This window comes from Orcinus orca, chromosome 18 (genome assembly GCF_937001465.1).
Source record: "Orcinus orca chromosome 18, mOrcOrc1.1, whole genome shotgun sequence".
Classification (NCBI taxonomy): Eukaryota; Metazoa; Chordata; class Mammalia; order Artiodactyla; family Delphinidae; genus Orcinus; species Orcinus orca.
Window position 1 is genome coordinate 16032815 of NC_064576.1, and position 16447 is coordinate 16049261.

The window sequence follows — 16447 nt, forward strand, 5'->3', positions numbered from 1 at the left end:
ATCTACCTTAAGTCTAATATTTTTATTTAAAGGAATATATATTATGTACTGTGAATACTGCTCTGGAATTATTCCTACTTAATTTTGGAGCACAGCTTTATAAAAGCCCTAAGAGTTGTTTTCTAAAGAAGTAGGTAGAAGTCAGAAGCAGCAGATCACCCTCACCTGCTTTTTGTAACAAACAATAAGACCTTTCAATTTGCCTCAGTTTGAACCGATACATTATAGTTCCTCAAACACAGGAGCCCCTTCAGGGGCTCCTGAAGGTCACTGGATTTGTAATCTGTCAATCAAGGCCAACTCCTAAGTACTCCTAGTTGCATTTAAGGGAACAACATTTGCAGCATCAATTCTAAATAAAGTTATTTTCATATACATCCACATATACAGTTGAACACAGAGCGAGAGACAGAGGAAGAATGTGAAGATGCTGAAACATACTTGCAAAAATATAAGTCCCTTTAATTACACGGAAAATGTCACATTATCTTGAGTACTGAAACACCACCAGGTGGACCAGCCTTTTAGAACCTGGAGCACTGATTTAAAGAAATTGGTGTGGCCAGTTTAAAACAGCAATGAAACAGAACATTTTGCCTACTACAGCGAGTATTAAAAAAAAAAAAAATCCCAAGAAAAAAAAGACGAACTTTGGCAAGGTTTTTCTGAACTGGCTTTGTTGTGCATTGATTGGAAAGGCTGGAGGAAATGAATGAAGGTTCTGTTGCCCTCGGGCAACTTCCTAAAACCAAAGGCGCACAGAGAAGGGTCCCTACAATTTGCAAGTCTGGTTTACAACGAGCCATAGTAAGGTGCATTCATTTCACAGAGCACTGACAACTTTCACCACCTAAGAATATTATCTTTACCATTTTTATTGTTCATTCAGTTGATAAAAGTCAGATTGCTTTTGAATATCTTTCTGAGGCTCTGACGGGAAAATTCAATGCTGAAAACCTAGTAATAATTACTTTCACCCTTTGTGCTTTCTAATACAAAATGTTTATTTAACAAATAGAATACAGAAATGCAGTCGACTGCTTATTATCAAGAAATAAATGAAGGGTCTAAACCTTCTGCTGGATGCATTGCAACTACAATATAAAATGTAGTTATACTATAGGAAGGGAAAACTCTAAAATAAAGGAGTCTATGTCACTGGGCATTTTAAAACAAGCCTGTCCTCTTAAAAGTGATGTTCTATTTCAAATAATTTTAAATGACATTTAATGACTTCAAAGCAAATCCCTAGATGGAAACTGAAGACAAGCTATGGTGTGACAAAACCTGACTTAGAATCACTCTAATAATGAGAACGTAAGCCAAATCATTCAGAATAAATCTCACAGGCGAACCACAAATGCCAAACAGCTCTTTGTTAACTCAGGTTTTTTCCAAGACATAAAAATTGTCAAGAGCGCTCATGCCTTTTCTAAAAATAGACACAGTTATAAATGTTTAAGAAGGAGAGAAAAGCTTCCACTTAAAGAAAATGTTTTTCATATAATATCAAGACTCTCGCATCGAAAAGCGCACCCAGAACAACGAGAAATAAAAACTGTCACCTACCGTCAAATTTCTTGTGCCTGGACACGAAAGTGGTGCGCACAAAATGACTCGTCTCCTCCACCAGGTTTTCAAACTCCAGTTTGCTTTGCTGGCTTAGCTTGTCTTCCATTTCCGTGGTGCAGCACGTGTACTCCTGAGGACAGATTCTTAAGTGTTCCCCTGCAAGGAGTACGTAAACGTCAGCATGGAATGATAAGGGGTTCAGGGAGTTTGCTCCTCTGACATCTCCCTCAAATCCTGGGGTCCTTGTTCCACCAGCCCCCCAGCCCTCCCCATGAACTTTTATCTGGGCCTCAGGGTATCTAACCTTCCAAATACTCCAGACTGAAGTTGAACCCACCCCATGGTTTGAATGTCTATGACCCCCCAAAATTCATATGTAGAATCCTTACCCCTAAGGTGATGGTATTAGGAGATGGGGCCTTTGGGTGGTGATTAGATCATGAATGGGATTGGTGCCCTTCTAGAAGAGACCCCAGGGAGCTAGTTTGTCCCTTCTGCCACTTAGGGACACAGCCAAAAGATGGGGTCTGTGAAACAGGGAGCAGACCCTCACCAGACACTGAATCTACCAGTGACATGATCTTAAACTTCCCAGCCTCCAGAACTGCGAGAAGTAAATGTTTGCTGTTTATAAGCCACCCAGTTTATGGTATTTCTGTTGTAGCAGCCCAAAGGGACTAAGAGACCTGACATTTAGTTCCAGCCCCTGTCATGTAAGTGAAGGTACATTAAAGACCCCAGAAGACCACGACAATTTTCCTGTTTTCATCTGAAAGGTACCCAGTAACGCCGGGTGACAAGAGATGCAATACAGTTATAAATGTGCTTATCTTTGGAAACGCCGGGTGACAAGAGATGCAATACAGTTATAAATGTGCTTATCTTTGGAAACCTGAAGTGAGGCAAGAGACATTCAGCCCCATCACCATAGTCTGTTAGACAGCAGGGCCAAGAAAAGATGGCAATCATTCGCTGTGTTCTGTTTCTGCTCATCCGACCGTCAGAATGCCTCAGCTTTCCTCCCAGTGAAAGCAAGTGTGATTTTAATGGCTGGTCTCCTGTGCCACATGTTCCCTCGGTTAACATTTCTTGTCAGAGAGAAAATGTTCTCCTGCAAGGAGGAAGGCACTGATGGGTTTAATTAATGCTTATGTTGTATGGAAATGTAAAGCAAAAGGTAATGAAAGTTTTGGGTTTAATTCAATAGATTTATCTCTCGATATACTGGGCCACTTCTTTTGACAATATTGCTTTCTTCGGTGCTATTTGCAAGTGGAAGCCAAGCCCTTGCTTCATGAAATTAAAATGGTCTGTTATTGCATAAAATGTGAATTTCCAATTGATTCAGCTCCGTCAGTGTCAAAAATGCTTAACGGAGCCAGCAGAAGGAAGAAGGAAAATCCACCCAACATCTTGCTAAATAAAACCAACAAATTGTCCCTGTGATTAAAATCACTGTAGGGCATGGAAAAACCAAATGAACGAGTGCTTGATGCGATGATCACAATTCATTTATAATGTTTAACAGCACTTATATAAAACTATGTCCCCATGACCCTGTTTGAAGTATAGGGTGTCTGTCTCATGCAGTTGGATGCTTTAGTGCCTACTTAAAACAACCCCAGAATAAAGAAGAATCACGGGTCTGTATTAAAGTTAGATCTTATATAATTCCTGGAAGGGAAGGAGACCATAAAATATCTTAGGTATATTTTTTTTTAAAAGGAAGGGAAAATGCATTGTACTTGAGAATGATAAACATCAAATTCAAGAGAACAGTTTCCTCCCAGGAGGAATTAGGATTTGAGAGAAATGCTCAAATACTTTTATCTATAATCTTTTATTTCATAAGTTGCTTGATAGTTACACGGTGTTTATTATATTACTATCATTACTCTTCTATACATTTAAAATATTTTGTAATAAAAACTTGGAAATATGTCATTAGAAAGTAATAGCCACCACAGTGGTGACAGAAAGGAGGGCAGGGGGTAGATATTCAGAAAGAAAAACCAAGCTGCCCTTAACATTCGAAGCCAGCCTGCCCGGTACCCACAGCCAGGTCACCGCAACTATTACACCTAAACAATCTCACAGAACACCCACCTCAGACAAGAGTACCCTGAGACGAGGATGAAATGAGACAAAGCAAGGCCACGTCAAAATTTTGTCTCAGGGACTTCCCTGGTGGCGCAGTGGTTAGGAACCCGCCTGCTAATGCAGGGGACACGGGTTCGAGCCCTGGTCCAGGAGGATTTCACATGCAGCGAAGCAACTAAGCCCGTGCGCCATGACTACCGAGCCTGCGCTCTAGAGCCCGCGAGCCGCAGCTGCTGAGCCCGTGGGCCACAACTACTGAAGCCCGTGCACCTAGAGCCTATGCTTCACAGCAAGGGAGGCCACTGCAGTGGGAAGCCTGCACACCGCGAGGAGTAGCCCCCGTTCGCCGCAACTGGAGAAAGCCTGCGCACAGCCAGGAAGACCCAATGCAGCCCAAAATAAATAATAAATTAATTAATTAATTTAAAACAAATTGTCTCAGCACAGACAGAAACAAGGTGATTGTGCCATCCCCAAAGTACCTTCTCTCTCAGGCAAAATGAGCCTCTGTACTTCTTTACCTTTTACAGATTGATCTTCATCCTAGTCTCCCTCCTTGCTGGTCACATTTATTGAGATACCTTATTATAGAATTACCTCTGCTTTCTGACAGCCTCCAATCTAGGGTGAGGCCCTGCTTCTTGGAACCCTTCCCAACATCACCCACCCAAATCCAAATCCTACAGAAGAGTCTGTTGAAGTCCCTCTTACTGAGAAACCCTTTGGTTCTCCATGGTGTATCCTTACTTGCTGCATCGAGTGGTAACTCAACGTGCTCAACTACAGGTGCGCTCCTGATGAGTTCCTATTTGAAGGTACTGACCATGCCAAAAAGAGATGGGATAGAACAATGTGTATTTTGAAATTTTCCCACATGTGATTCTGATACATCCCATTCAGAAAAGTAGTTCTAGAGTTGAAAACACTGGGAAGGAATAAGTATGGCTTTATCAAAAGCAAATGGTCCACAAATCACTAATTTTCTTTTTATAAAATACCAAGGCTAACTGATAAGAACAACTCTCTTTTTCCAGATTAAGTGGATATTTAATATTAACAACTTTACAGAATGTTCCTTTCCCTGACCTGTTATAAACCATTTTCTTAAATCCCCCTACTCCGTTTCCTATTTCCTCCTACTCCATTTCCTACTATATTATGCACAAATGAAATGTCCATTTCTCAAGATTTAGTACATCAGGACTGCCTTCTACTTCTGAATCATTACAACTGAGTTTACAGCAAAATGCATGGGACTTCTGGTGAAAAACTGACCAAAAGAAAATAAACATTTTATGACCTGAGGGAAATAGCTGTATTCAGGATACTTGTGGAAGAAACCCTGTGGATCCACATTCATGAAATTAGATTGGATTGGAGGTCTGATCATCTCTAATCACTCCAAGAAGATCAGTATTTTATGTCAAGTAATAAATAAAAAGAGAAAGATACTTCTTAGTGGGACAAATTTAAACCAAATTTATTTCTTGTGTGTGTGTATATATAGTCATGGAAATATATGTAAGAGGCTGCCCTATTAACTCAAAGCAGTGTTCGATTTTTTTAATTGAACTAAAGTGTCCTTAAGAAGTCAACTCATGTCTCCTCCTCTGTACGGGTCCCTGGCAGAGAGATAATGAAAGAGACAGAGAGACAGAGATAAAAAAGATGGAGAGAGAAAGTGAACAGATGGGGAGATCACCAGAATGTGGACGAATCGTACTATAGGAAGAGTAACTCTTCGGTGCAAAGCTCTTCTTAGAGTTCCTAGGAAAAGACAACGACGATGTCCCCAAACACACAGGACCAGCGCCCATGAAACCTGTGGTCCACTGAGACTGAGCCTTGCTTCCTTCCTAACACATCACTAGGTGAGAAGGCTGTGGAGGAATTAAACTCCTGAACAGCTCCTCTCTCCCCCTAATTTGAGGCCACTGCTAACTGCCAAAACAACCTGATGATTTTGAATGGCCAAAAAGACTCAGGACAACTGGACAATTTGTTGTGAGTAGGTTCATTTACTTATTTTAGTTTGGGCCCTAGAACAGGGGTGTGCAAACCATAGCCTCTGGGCCAAAGCCAGCCTACCATCTGTTTTTGTAGGACCTGTGAGCAAAATGGTTCTAAAAAATCAAAAGAATGATATTTTGTGCTATGTGAAGTTTTATGAAATTCCAATTTAATTGTCCATAAAGTTTTTTAAAAAAATTTTTATTAAAGAATAGTTGATGTACAGTATTATGTTACAGGTGTACAGCACAGTGATTCACAATTTTTAAAGGTTATCCTCCATTTATAGTTATTATAAAATATTGGCTATATTCCCTTTGATGTACAATATATCCTTGTAGCTTATTTTATACATAATGGTTTGTACCTCTTAATCCCCTACCCCTATATTGCCCCTCCCCTCTCATAAATAAAGTTTTATTGGAAAACATTCCCACCTACTCATTCATGCCTTGTCTATGGCTGCTTTAGGGTTAGAACAGAAGAGTAGTTAGACAGAGACCACAGGGTCTGTAACACCTGAAATATTGACTTTCTGAAATCAGACACGACAGCTACTTGGCTGTATACAAAATTACCTCTCACCCTTCCTGTTCCAATTTCTCCAAAGAGCAAGAATACGAAACTTTTCTCAGTTTAAATACTTCCTGACACTTAAGAGTATTTGTATTAATAATGGGATTCTTCCAAAGCTGTAATTTATGAGGGAGAAAAATGTGTTGTCCTTTTAGATTTTCCCACCCACACTCCTTTCTCAAATCCCCTTAGGTTCTCTAGATGTTATCTATTACATAACTAGATACAATATTTAGCTCAACTGGAGTACCACCAGGCACCTCCAAGATCACTAATAATAAAGATACTAAATAGCTGGTTCCAGGCAGAAAATGTGGGATTGAAACTATGATGACTGTACCCTGACATATCAAACATGTATTGAAAAATCTATGTGCAAATCATGATGATAGGTTCACATCCCGCAAGATGAGACACAAGGTCAGGAAATCAGCTTACACAGGTGCCTGCTTTCTTAGGGCACCTTAAGTTCATGCCAGTGAATTCCTGAGTCCCTGTGTTTTTACAGAAATCTTCATTAGCTCTAAAATAAACAAAAGAAATCGAAAATGTGGAAGAAAGGTGTTCCACCAGGAAGTTATAGAGTGAGCAAAGGCTTGGGGACATACAATCAGACCATAAACTGTCATCTGTTTTCCAAGACAGAAGAGATGGGGCTGCTCCTCCTACATGTTCCTTTCAACTATGTGTCACTTTTTACAATGCCTTTCCCCAAATGCCTGCCCAGGTGTTTGTTTTCACTCCAGGATGCTGAGGTGACAGCAGAAATGTGATTTCTGCCAGATCGAGCTCCCTCCAGGGATGGCCCAGGGTCTGAAAGCTGCCAGGAATAGACTTGGTGAGTGGCACGGTGGGAAAGAGCAGGAGACAGGAGGACCTCATTAACCACAGGAGTCAGCTTCTGTGGGTCGCCTGCAGGAGACTCTGCCCTCGGAGGTGACACGCAGGGATCTCAGAATGCACATTCCAAATAAACAAACAACAAAATGAAGTACCCCGAATGAGTCACATTTCACAGACTATAGACAAACTGTTGGCTTTTATAGTGTTTGGGAGTGTGGAGGGAAATTACTACCCTGGCACCTCCTAGAAGGTAGGTAGGAAATCAAAACACTTTAAAAAGTACAAAGAAGATGGCAAGATCTCACAACACAGAGCACTTCAGCGTCTGAACCTCCAAATACCATTTGATTCGAGTGCAATATTTGTCTTAGACTTGGCCCTCTTCAGAGCATACGTTCTATGCCAAAGTTCTCTCATCCTTGGACTATTAAAACCCCCGCAGTCAATTAGCTGTGTCTGGTACCAAGCTAGAGTCTCATCATTTGATATGTCACCTCAAATAAACAATCATTTTGTACATCTAGTGCCTGGGAAGTTGACTGCAGCAAAGAATCCAAGGAAACAGGTTTAGGGAAGTAAAATACCCTAGAATAAGTGAACTTACAGCTAGAGTTTCTGATAGCTAAGAAAATTTAAATTGGAGTTAATAGCTCTGGACAGTTTTTGGTGTCATAAAGTTCCTATATGGGCTAATAAGAAGTGGCAGACCTTAGGAAAGCCACATTTTTCAAATGTATGTTCTAGTTCATTCTTTAAGTTCAAATTCCCCAAACCTCCAAATAAGCGCTTCTTCAACATTTTTCATTGTGAAGCGTTATTATAAACGATCCTTCCATTTCGTGAAGGGCTGCTTTTCTTTAACAAAGTTGTTCAGTACCATGATGAAAAATCTTCAAACTTTTACACAAGTTCTAAGAAATTCAATTCATATTCAGTATACTTCAGTGGGTCTTATCACTCAAGTCACCTATAATAGTGTCATCCTTGATGTTGTCAACTTGCTGATAAAGACTTTACGTACTAACACTTTTAGTTATAAAATTTTCACTCTGCATTTTGTAAAAATAAATCCTTTGAGTGGCACCCATGAGTTAATTGTTTAAATCTGTTCCAAGAATTGCAGACAAATGATTTCAAACATTCTGCTCTAGATGGTATAGACCCCACCTCCATAGATCTTCTGCCAATGATTTGGGTCTTTACCATTTCCTTGCTTCTGTTATTTAGAAAAGCTGATGGTCTGGGGGGTGAAGATGGGGCATAGAATAAAGAGTGGTTAGAATTAACAAGGGGTGAGGGGTCTGGGGGACAGAGAATGGGCACTGCTTGAATCAAGATGGTCTTACAGAGCATGCAGCAGTGAGAGTGCCAAAAGTGATCTTTCCTTTTTCTCACCTCTTACTTTGACTCAATATATTATAAAATTGTTAACTCTGTCGATAGTTTGATCATTTTTAAATAGAAGAGGTTTCTCCTTGTCTTAACATGACATATCTTACTTAATTCATACATGTAAAATTTTGAGACATTTAATGAAAGCACTGTCCTAACACAAACGATCATCAGTAATTTGTAAGTGTAGACACATACGCGTGCATGCACATACACACACACAAGAATACATAGCATATTCTTTCCCAGTATTTGTTTAAAAAAGTAAAGAATAGAAAGATTTCAGAAAAAAAATTATTTGCTGCAACTTGTCTTCTTTGGCATAGGAAATAGCTCAACAAAATCGTGGTTAAATTTCACAGGGACAACAGCAAATCTTAACAACGATGTGATTCCACAATTCAAAATATGTCACAAAATAGCCACACAACTTATTACACCATTTTTTTCGTAAAAAAATTAATGCAAAGCCAATGTAAAATGTAATCTCAAAGCTAACTGATGAATCACAATGTTGTAGTTGACTATTCTAAATCCAAAGGAGGAAGGATATTTAATAAGAGTAAAAGTTTTTTGCACCTAGGTCATGGCAAAAGGGAACAGATGAATTATTTTGTCATTCCTTGAGTTTTATCAGCCTCTTCTCATCATATCTCTGAATCTTGTTGTCATGGATAAAGAAGATGTGGTACATATATACAATGGAATATTACTCAGCCCTAAAAAGGAATGAAATTGGGTCATTTGTAGAGAAGTGGATGGACCTAGAGACTGTCATACAGAATGAAGTCAGAAAGAGAAAAACAAATATCGTATATTACCACATATGTGTGGAATCTAGATGATCTTATTTGCAAAGAAGAAATAGAGACACAGATATAGAGAACAAACATATAGATACCAAGGGGGAAAGGGGGTGGGATGAATTGGGAGATGGGGATTGACATATATACACTATTGATACTATGTATAAAATAGATAACTAATGAGAACCTACTGTACAGCACAGGGAACCCAACTCAGGGCTCTGTGGTGACCTAAACGGGAAGGAAATCCAAAAAAGAGGGGATATATGTATATGTATAGCTGATTCACTTTGCTGTACAGCAGAAACTAACACAACATTGTAAAGCGACTACACTCCAATGAAAATTAATTTTAAAATTGTTTCAAGTATTAATATAATCAGAAAAACATTGGAGTGAGAAATGATCAAAAGGCAGTACCCACCCCAGAGGTGTACTGAAAATGAACTGGGGAAAGATGGACAGTGGAATTAATGAGCGTGCTTTCCCAAGAGATTCACCTTCTGATAAATAGCCATTCTAATAAACTCAGCAATCTCCCAAGGGGACCTTTCCTTTCCTACTCCTCTGAGTACTACATTCACCAGGTTGTATGTTCAATATAAAATGCTCATATAGGAAGCAGTTAAATGATAATAAAATCTCATCAACATCCAAAAAGTTAATTTTTAGTTTCAAGATAGTTCTCCGAGAGTGAAGTCCAGTAAAGAAATCTTGATCTCACTATTTCTGTATTTCAAAATCAAACTGAAAGTTATCTAAGTACGGAAAACTTCAGTTATAATCTGTAGGTGTCTGAGAACAAGATAACCAAAAAGCCAAGTCAAGGTATCAGAAACCTCACGCCCTCATCTCCCCTTTCGTTGTGATGTACACCTATCTTTTTCTTACATTCTATGTGTATTATATTTTCAAATGGCTAAGTTCTTCAGGGTATAAATAGTGAGTTGTTTGAATTTAACAAGAAGTAAAATAGTATTTCCTCTAGCCTAGGAGCATAATAGAAAAATTACACTTTTGTGTCAATGTGTCTAGGCTATGGTACCCAGTAATTTAATGAAACATTAATCTAGGTGTTGCTGTGAAGGTATTTTGTAGATGTGGTTAAGATGTCTGATTTTTAAGTAAAGGAGATTACCCTCTATAATTGGATGAGGGTGGGCCTCATGCAATCGACTGAAAGCCCTCATGAGCAAAAACGGAGGCTTCCCTGAGAAAAAGACATTCTGCCTTAAGACTGCAACATCAGCTTTGAGTTTTCAGACTGCCTGCCTGCCCTACAGATTTCAGAACTGCCGGCCCCCCAATCACATCTCTTGAGCCAGTTCCTAAAAATAAACCTCTCTCTCTCTCTGTGTATACACATACACACACACACACATATGTAGGTTACACAGTATGTGTGTGTGTATATATATATATACACACACACACCGTACACACATAAATATGTAGGTGGTATAGCATGTGTGTGTGTGTGTCTGTGTATCTCTCTTTATATATAGATAGAGAGATATATACTCTTGGTTCTGTTTCTCTGAAGAACCATGAGTGATACAGACACTAAGACTAAGAACTCCATGAAAAGAGAACGTATGGAAACCTGTGTACTGGCTCTACTATCTCCTAAACCATCTACAATGGCACTTACTACGATTGGCTATGACTATCTGTTTACTAAAGTGTAGAACCATTGTTTATTCTTTTTTTTTCCCTTCTCAGTGCCCATCAATCCCAGTATCTGAGATATTGGAGATGGAGTCAGCGCTGTGTTGGCAAATGTTTAACAACCAGCTCTAGGTTTTGAAGGGGAGCCCCGACTTATAGTTTTCCAATTTCCAAGGTATAAATTCTCTCATTTCTAGTTACCAAAATGATGTTACTGAATTTCAAGTTGGGAACAGGTATGCAGCAACACACCATCACATAACACTTCCTGCATACAGATATGAAGACCTCAAGAGTGTAACAAATAATAAAATGATTAGAAGGTGATAAATTTTGAGAATTTATTACCCTATTCTTAACAATTAATTTAACTGTAAATTTATACAATGTGGTTTTTAAATAATGACTGTGCTTAATAATAGGTTCCCAAAATTCCTGCAAATTTAAGTGAGTTCTCACTGGCTAGTATGTGCCAGTTCAGGTGCACCATGACATGAAGTTCAAGTACTGTATGTTGTTGGTTGGCTTTTTCTTTCAATTAGTTAAGTCCCCAAATTCAATTAAAATGACCCTAGACCAGTGGAATCTGCCATTTCCGCAACCCACATTGACATCTATGGGCCAAATACCTATTTGCCTCAGAAGAAAATTGGCTCTTCCCAGCCATTTCCAGCTACTAACGTACAGTAAAGAATTCCCCAGAGAGGCGAAAAGGAGTGAAATAGAGTAGTTATTTCAGGAACGTTGGAGAGTGGCGACCATGGCTAATAGGTGTGCTTAAAGGAAAAGTCACCATGAGTCACAAGCAGGGCTAATGTCACGGAAAGGTAAACCAAAGTGATTGACCCACATTTTGCAATTTTCATTCCCAGACTGTGGCTGCTATTCCAGGACACAGGGACAGAGTTGAGAAGGAAGCTGTTCCTCTATGCTACTGTTATGAAAGACCTAAGGTTCATTATCCCACAGCCATTTGCTCATACCCACTGCTATTATACCCCAAACCAGCCATTATGAGCCTGTCTTATTTACCTTTGTAGTACTCACTGTCCTAGCATAGCTGCTGGCACATGGAAAGTTCTGTAATAAATGATGAGTACATCTGACTCTTTTGTTCTCTTCAGTCGTTCATCCATCCATTCACTTATTCAATTACCATTTATAACATAACAAGTAACAGGTTAAGTACTATGCTTGGTGCTAAGGGATAAGAAGAGTCTGCTTAAGAAGCTTGGAGTCCAGCAAGGAAAGATATATCTATGAATTAAGACTACCTTACAGATAAGCATAAGATCTTTTGTAAAAAGCACGTAATTCTCACCATTCAGTCACCTTCCAGCCGCTAAGGACTCTTACAGGCACAGCGTTAATTACAGAAGCTCTTTAATTGTAACTTTGCCTACTTAATCTCTAGGCAAGCAGTAGTGGTACTGCCTATCTTTCATGTTTCAATAGCAAGCAGGGTCATCCAAGTAAAGATTTCACCTGTTTCTCTCACTTCACCCTGGCTTGCATATCTTTCAAACCGCAGGACCTGAAATCATTTAGCACATGTCCACAAGCATTCACGTTTAAAACAGAATAGAGTATTTCAGAGCTCATCCTATGAATTAAGGGTAAGTGTTTCTTGTGAAGGTTTTGCTACCGTTGTGTATTGCATGTATGCGCTGCTTTGTAATTAACAATGTTATTTCTTACAGTACATTGTAGGCAAAAAGTTTGGAAGCCAAAGTTCAATACTGTGTTGAAGCAATAATAAAGAGGGCCAAAAGCCCACTTACTAATGCATACTTGTGAAACTATAAATAGCCAATGCTTCTTTAGGTAGGTTGAACTGATCCTATGCATGTTTTCTTCTTCGATGATATCAAGATGTCCTGCTTAGAAGTATTCTTAGAGATGTCTGAGACATCTTTACCATTCTTCCTAAAAAATTTTATACAGGCTTATTTTCCACTTGTGTTTCATAGACACATTGTCTTGGGACCCATAAGAGAGACCCATAATTGCTAATCTAGAACACGGGGTTTTAAGTAGCACTGATAAATATGTTGCCAATCTCACGCCTGCTCACAATTCATTTGCCATGTTGTCTTAGGAACTGCCAAAAAACTTCATATTCAAATGTTCAAAGATATCTACAATTCTACAGCCTGAATGGCATCATTATGGGCATGCTTCGCAAAAATCTAGTTATACTGTTTCAAGACTGCTTGCCAATCCAGGCGCCAGTTCCAGTTCCAGTTCCAGTTCACCAGTCACCAGTTCCCAGTGACCGTCTGCATGTCAACTGACCAGAGATGCTGACTTATGTCTCTCTTGTTCTGTAACCCATATGCATATATCAAGCCAATTGCCGCCTACAAATTCATCCAGAGATGATGATGAATTTCAAGTTTATTGCAACTGTAATCCCACACCCGTGTTTGCTCTCCCAAAGTTAGCAGTTTTTACAATTGAATTTGGTGATCCTGTGGTGATATACAATAAACCGATCTACAAAGGGCTTGTTTTTGACCCTGATAACAGCAGATCAGCATTCTTAATAAATTATATGACAGCTCACTTGAGAACTTAGGATTTACTGTTCAAAGCCCAATGGCTGTAAACTAGGGCAGACCAATTTCGTAAAGGGGCCGAGGCTAGGTGAGAGTGATTAAGAACCTAATCAAACTGAACTGCATGTAAGCCAGGATGAAAAATTATTTTTCTTTCCCATAAAATACTGCAATTTTAGTAGGCATCTGTAAAAACCATGATTGCAACACTGATCATGTCATATAGAGTAAAGTAATAAAAGGCAAAATGACTAGAAATGTTGGAAGATCTATGGTACAGTCTATAACTGTATATTTCTTTAAATGTCTGCCTTTATGACAATGAAACTCCATAATATCTAACCTTTTACAACTCATAGAGCTGTAAATTGTTATAATTTATAATAATTACTTTAACTCCCACTAATCATTTAAGATGGATGCCCATAGGTAAATTTCACTCAGCCTCTATTTCACAGGTGAGTGATGGGAGGCCTACAAAAAGCAGATAGTCCTTTCCCCTGGTGTCACTTTTGCAATTAATAAAGGGCAAGAGGTCTCTTTCTAAAATTTGTGTATGGGGACCTAGATTTTAACATGATACCACTTCAGATGCTATAATAAATTCCATCATCCTTTCCAACCTGGGGCTTTAAAATGTCAGTGTTCAGATGACAGTGGTATAGTCAAGTATTATCATTCAAAAATTTGTGTGATTAAAGCCCAGCCATGGTTTTAAACCAAAAGGAGTACAGACCCTCGAAGAGAAAGGAACAAAAACTCTCCTGAAATTAAAGCACATATCCCTATATATTTAAAGGAGAAATGAAAGACCAAATTGAATTTTAAAGAACATACCGCTCAAAGACAATTTAAAAATGCCTTTACATACTGTTTTAAAGAAGTATCTTATTTTTAACTTAAAACAGATCTCAATAGGAATAAAAACTCAATACTTAAGGGACACTAGGAATAATCACAGCCTTTTCTTCTTCATAGTCTCTTCTTTGAGAATATATTTCTCATACTGGCCTCACAGGAGGTAGAATCGATAGTTTCCTATATCCGACAATGGACATGAAAACCACGTGTAGTGTTGCTTTTACCCAGCCCTTAAAATCCAAATATGCAAAATAATGGATTAAATTGATTAAATCAATATCATTTAATCTAAGGAAATACTTTATTTATCAGATTGGCTCCTGCAGAGTAAGACATCAGTGGAAAATGGGCTTGAATCAGGCCCTAGTTTTGACGAAAAGGCTAGAGTGGGATGATTAATCTTTGGAGGGCAGATGTTGCTTCAAAATGTAACTTTCATCTATGTCTATGCATCCCCTCATGGTTATTTGTCATTAAGTTACATACTCTGTCGTTAGACTTCCTATATTAAACATTGCTGTATTAGGAGAAGAGAAAATATACATAAGCACATGTGTAGACCATCGAGTACACATGGACGATAGAAGTCCAACTTAGCCCAATTTATTATATAATAACAATATATGCATAAGTTCTTTGATCTGGGTTACTGAGTTTGTCTTCCAGGACTTCTTCATAGTTTTTTGGGTAATAATTTTGGGGGGTTCACACTCTTAATTCTTGAAAAATCCCCTGAATTTAAATAATTTCTCCTCCAAGAAATGTACACTGTTCACCTTGAGGTTGATCTAACACGTCCCACATAACTGCATTACTTTCTGGTCTGTGCATTTATTATAGTGTTCATTCCAATGCATCTGAGTTGCAGTTATTTATGGAAAAGCCTAATTTCCATTCATCTCTTGCCACACTCCTTAAGTCCTGTGCCAAACATAAATACTGGGAGCACAAAATTATCATGCTCAGTTATACTCTGGACCTTGGCAATGCTATTCTCTCTAGATGGAAAGCTATGAGCTTCTCTTCTGCACCTCTTCTTCTGCCCCTCATCCCTTCTCATCCATCAGGTCTCAGCTTAAACACCACTTATTCTGAGCCTTCCCTGATTCTTGAGTATAGGTGAAGTGTCACTTCACTTCCTGCTGTCCCAGCACATGTGCACATGGCCCTGCATTACACTGCACTGCAATGACCAGTCTGTCCATCCATGTCCTTCTCAGGAGCACAGCCTGCTTGAGGAATAGGACTGTGTTTTCTTCATCAGCTGTGCCTCTACTGCCTAGCTCAGTACCAGACCCATAATGGCACCCAATATATTTTGGTTCAGCAAATAAATAAAATTAAAATTGACTCAATAATGTAAGTAATGGACTTTGCACTAAGTAGAATACAAGAATATTAGGACACTTAGGTTGCTTTCATGTCCTGGCTACTGTAAATAGAGCTGCAATGAATACTGTGTGGATAAAGAAGATGTGGCAAATATATACAATGGAATATTACTCAGCCATAAAAAGAAATGAAATTGAGTTATTTGTAGTGAGGTGGATGGACCTAGAGTCTGTCATACAGAGTGAAGTAAATCAGAAAGAGAAAGACAAATACCGTATGCTAACACATATATATGGAATCTAAAAAAAAAATGTCATGAAGAACCTAGGGGCAGGACGGGAATAAAGATGCAGACCTACTAGAGAATGGACTTGAGGATACGGGGAGGGGGAAGGGTAAGCTGTGACAAAGTGAGAGAGTGGCATGGACATATATACACTACCAAATGTAAAACTGATAGCTAGTAGGAAGCAGCCTCATAGCACAGGGAGATCAGCTGGGTACTTTGTGACCACCTAGAGGGGTGGGATAGGGAGGGTGGGAGGGAGGGAGACGCAAGAGGGAGGAGGTATAGGGATATATGTATAGCAGATTCACTTTGTTATAAAGCAGAAACTAACACACCACTGTACAGAAATTATACTCCAATAAAGATGTTAAAAAAAGGTTTTTTTAAATAAAATTAAAAAGCAAGAATATTAGGTTCACTCATAAAAAATACTTTAAGAG

At 38.9% G+C, this 16447-nt stretch overlaps 1 protein-coding gene across 1 annotated transcript in view; it reads right to left on the reverse strand.

The window, feature by feature from the left end:
• GPC6 (glypican 6) overlaps positions 1–16447 on the reverse strand; it is a 1088996-nt gene that overhangs the window by 814111 nt on the left and 258438 nt on the right. Inside the window, exon 2 of the mRNA XM_049701023.1 lies at positions 1570–1728. Coding sequence (XP_049556980.1) covers positions 1570–1728 — 159 coding nt within the window. The remainder of the gene's footprint in view (positions 1–1569; positions 1729–16447) is intronic.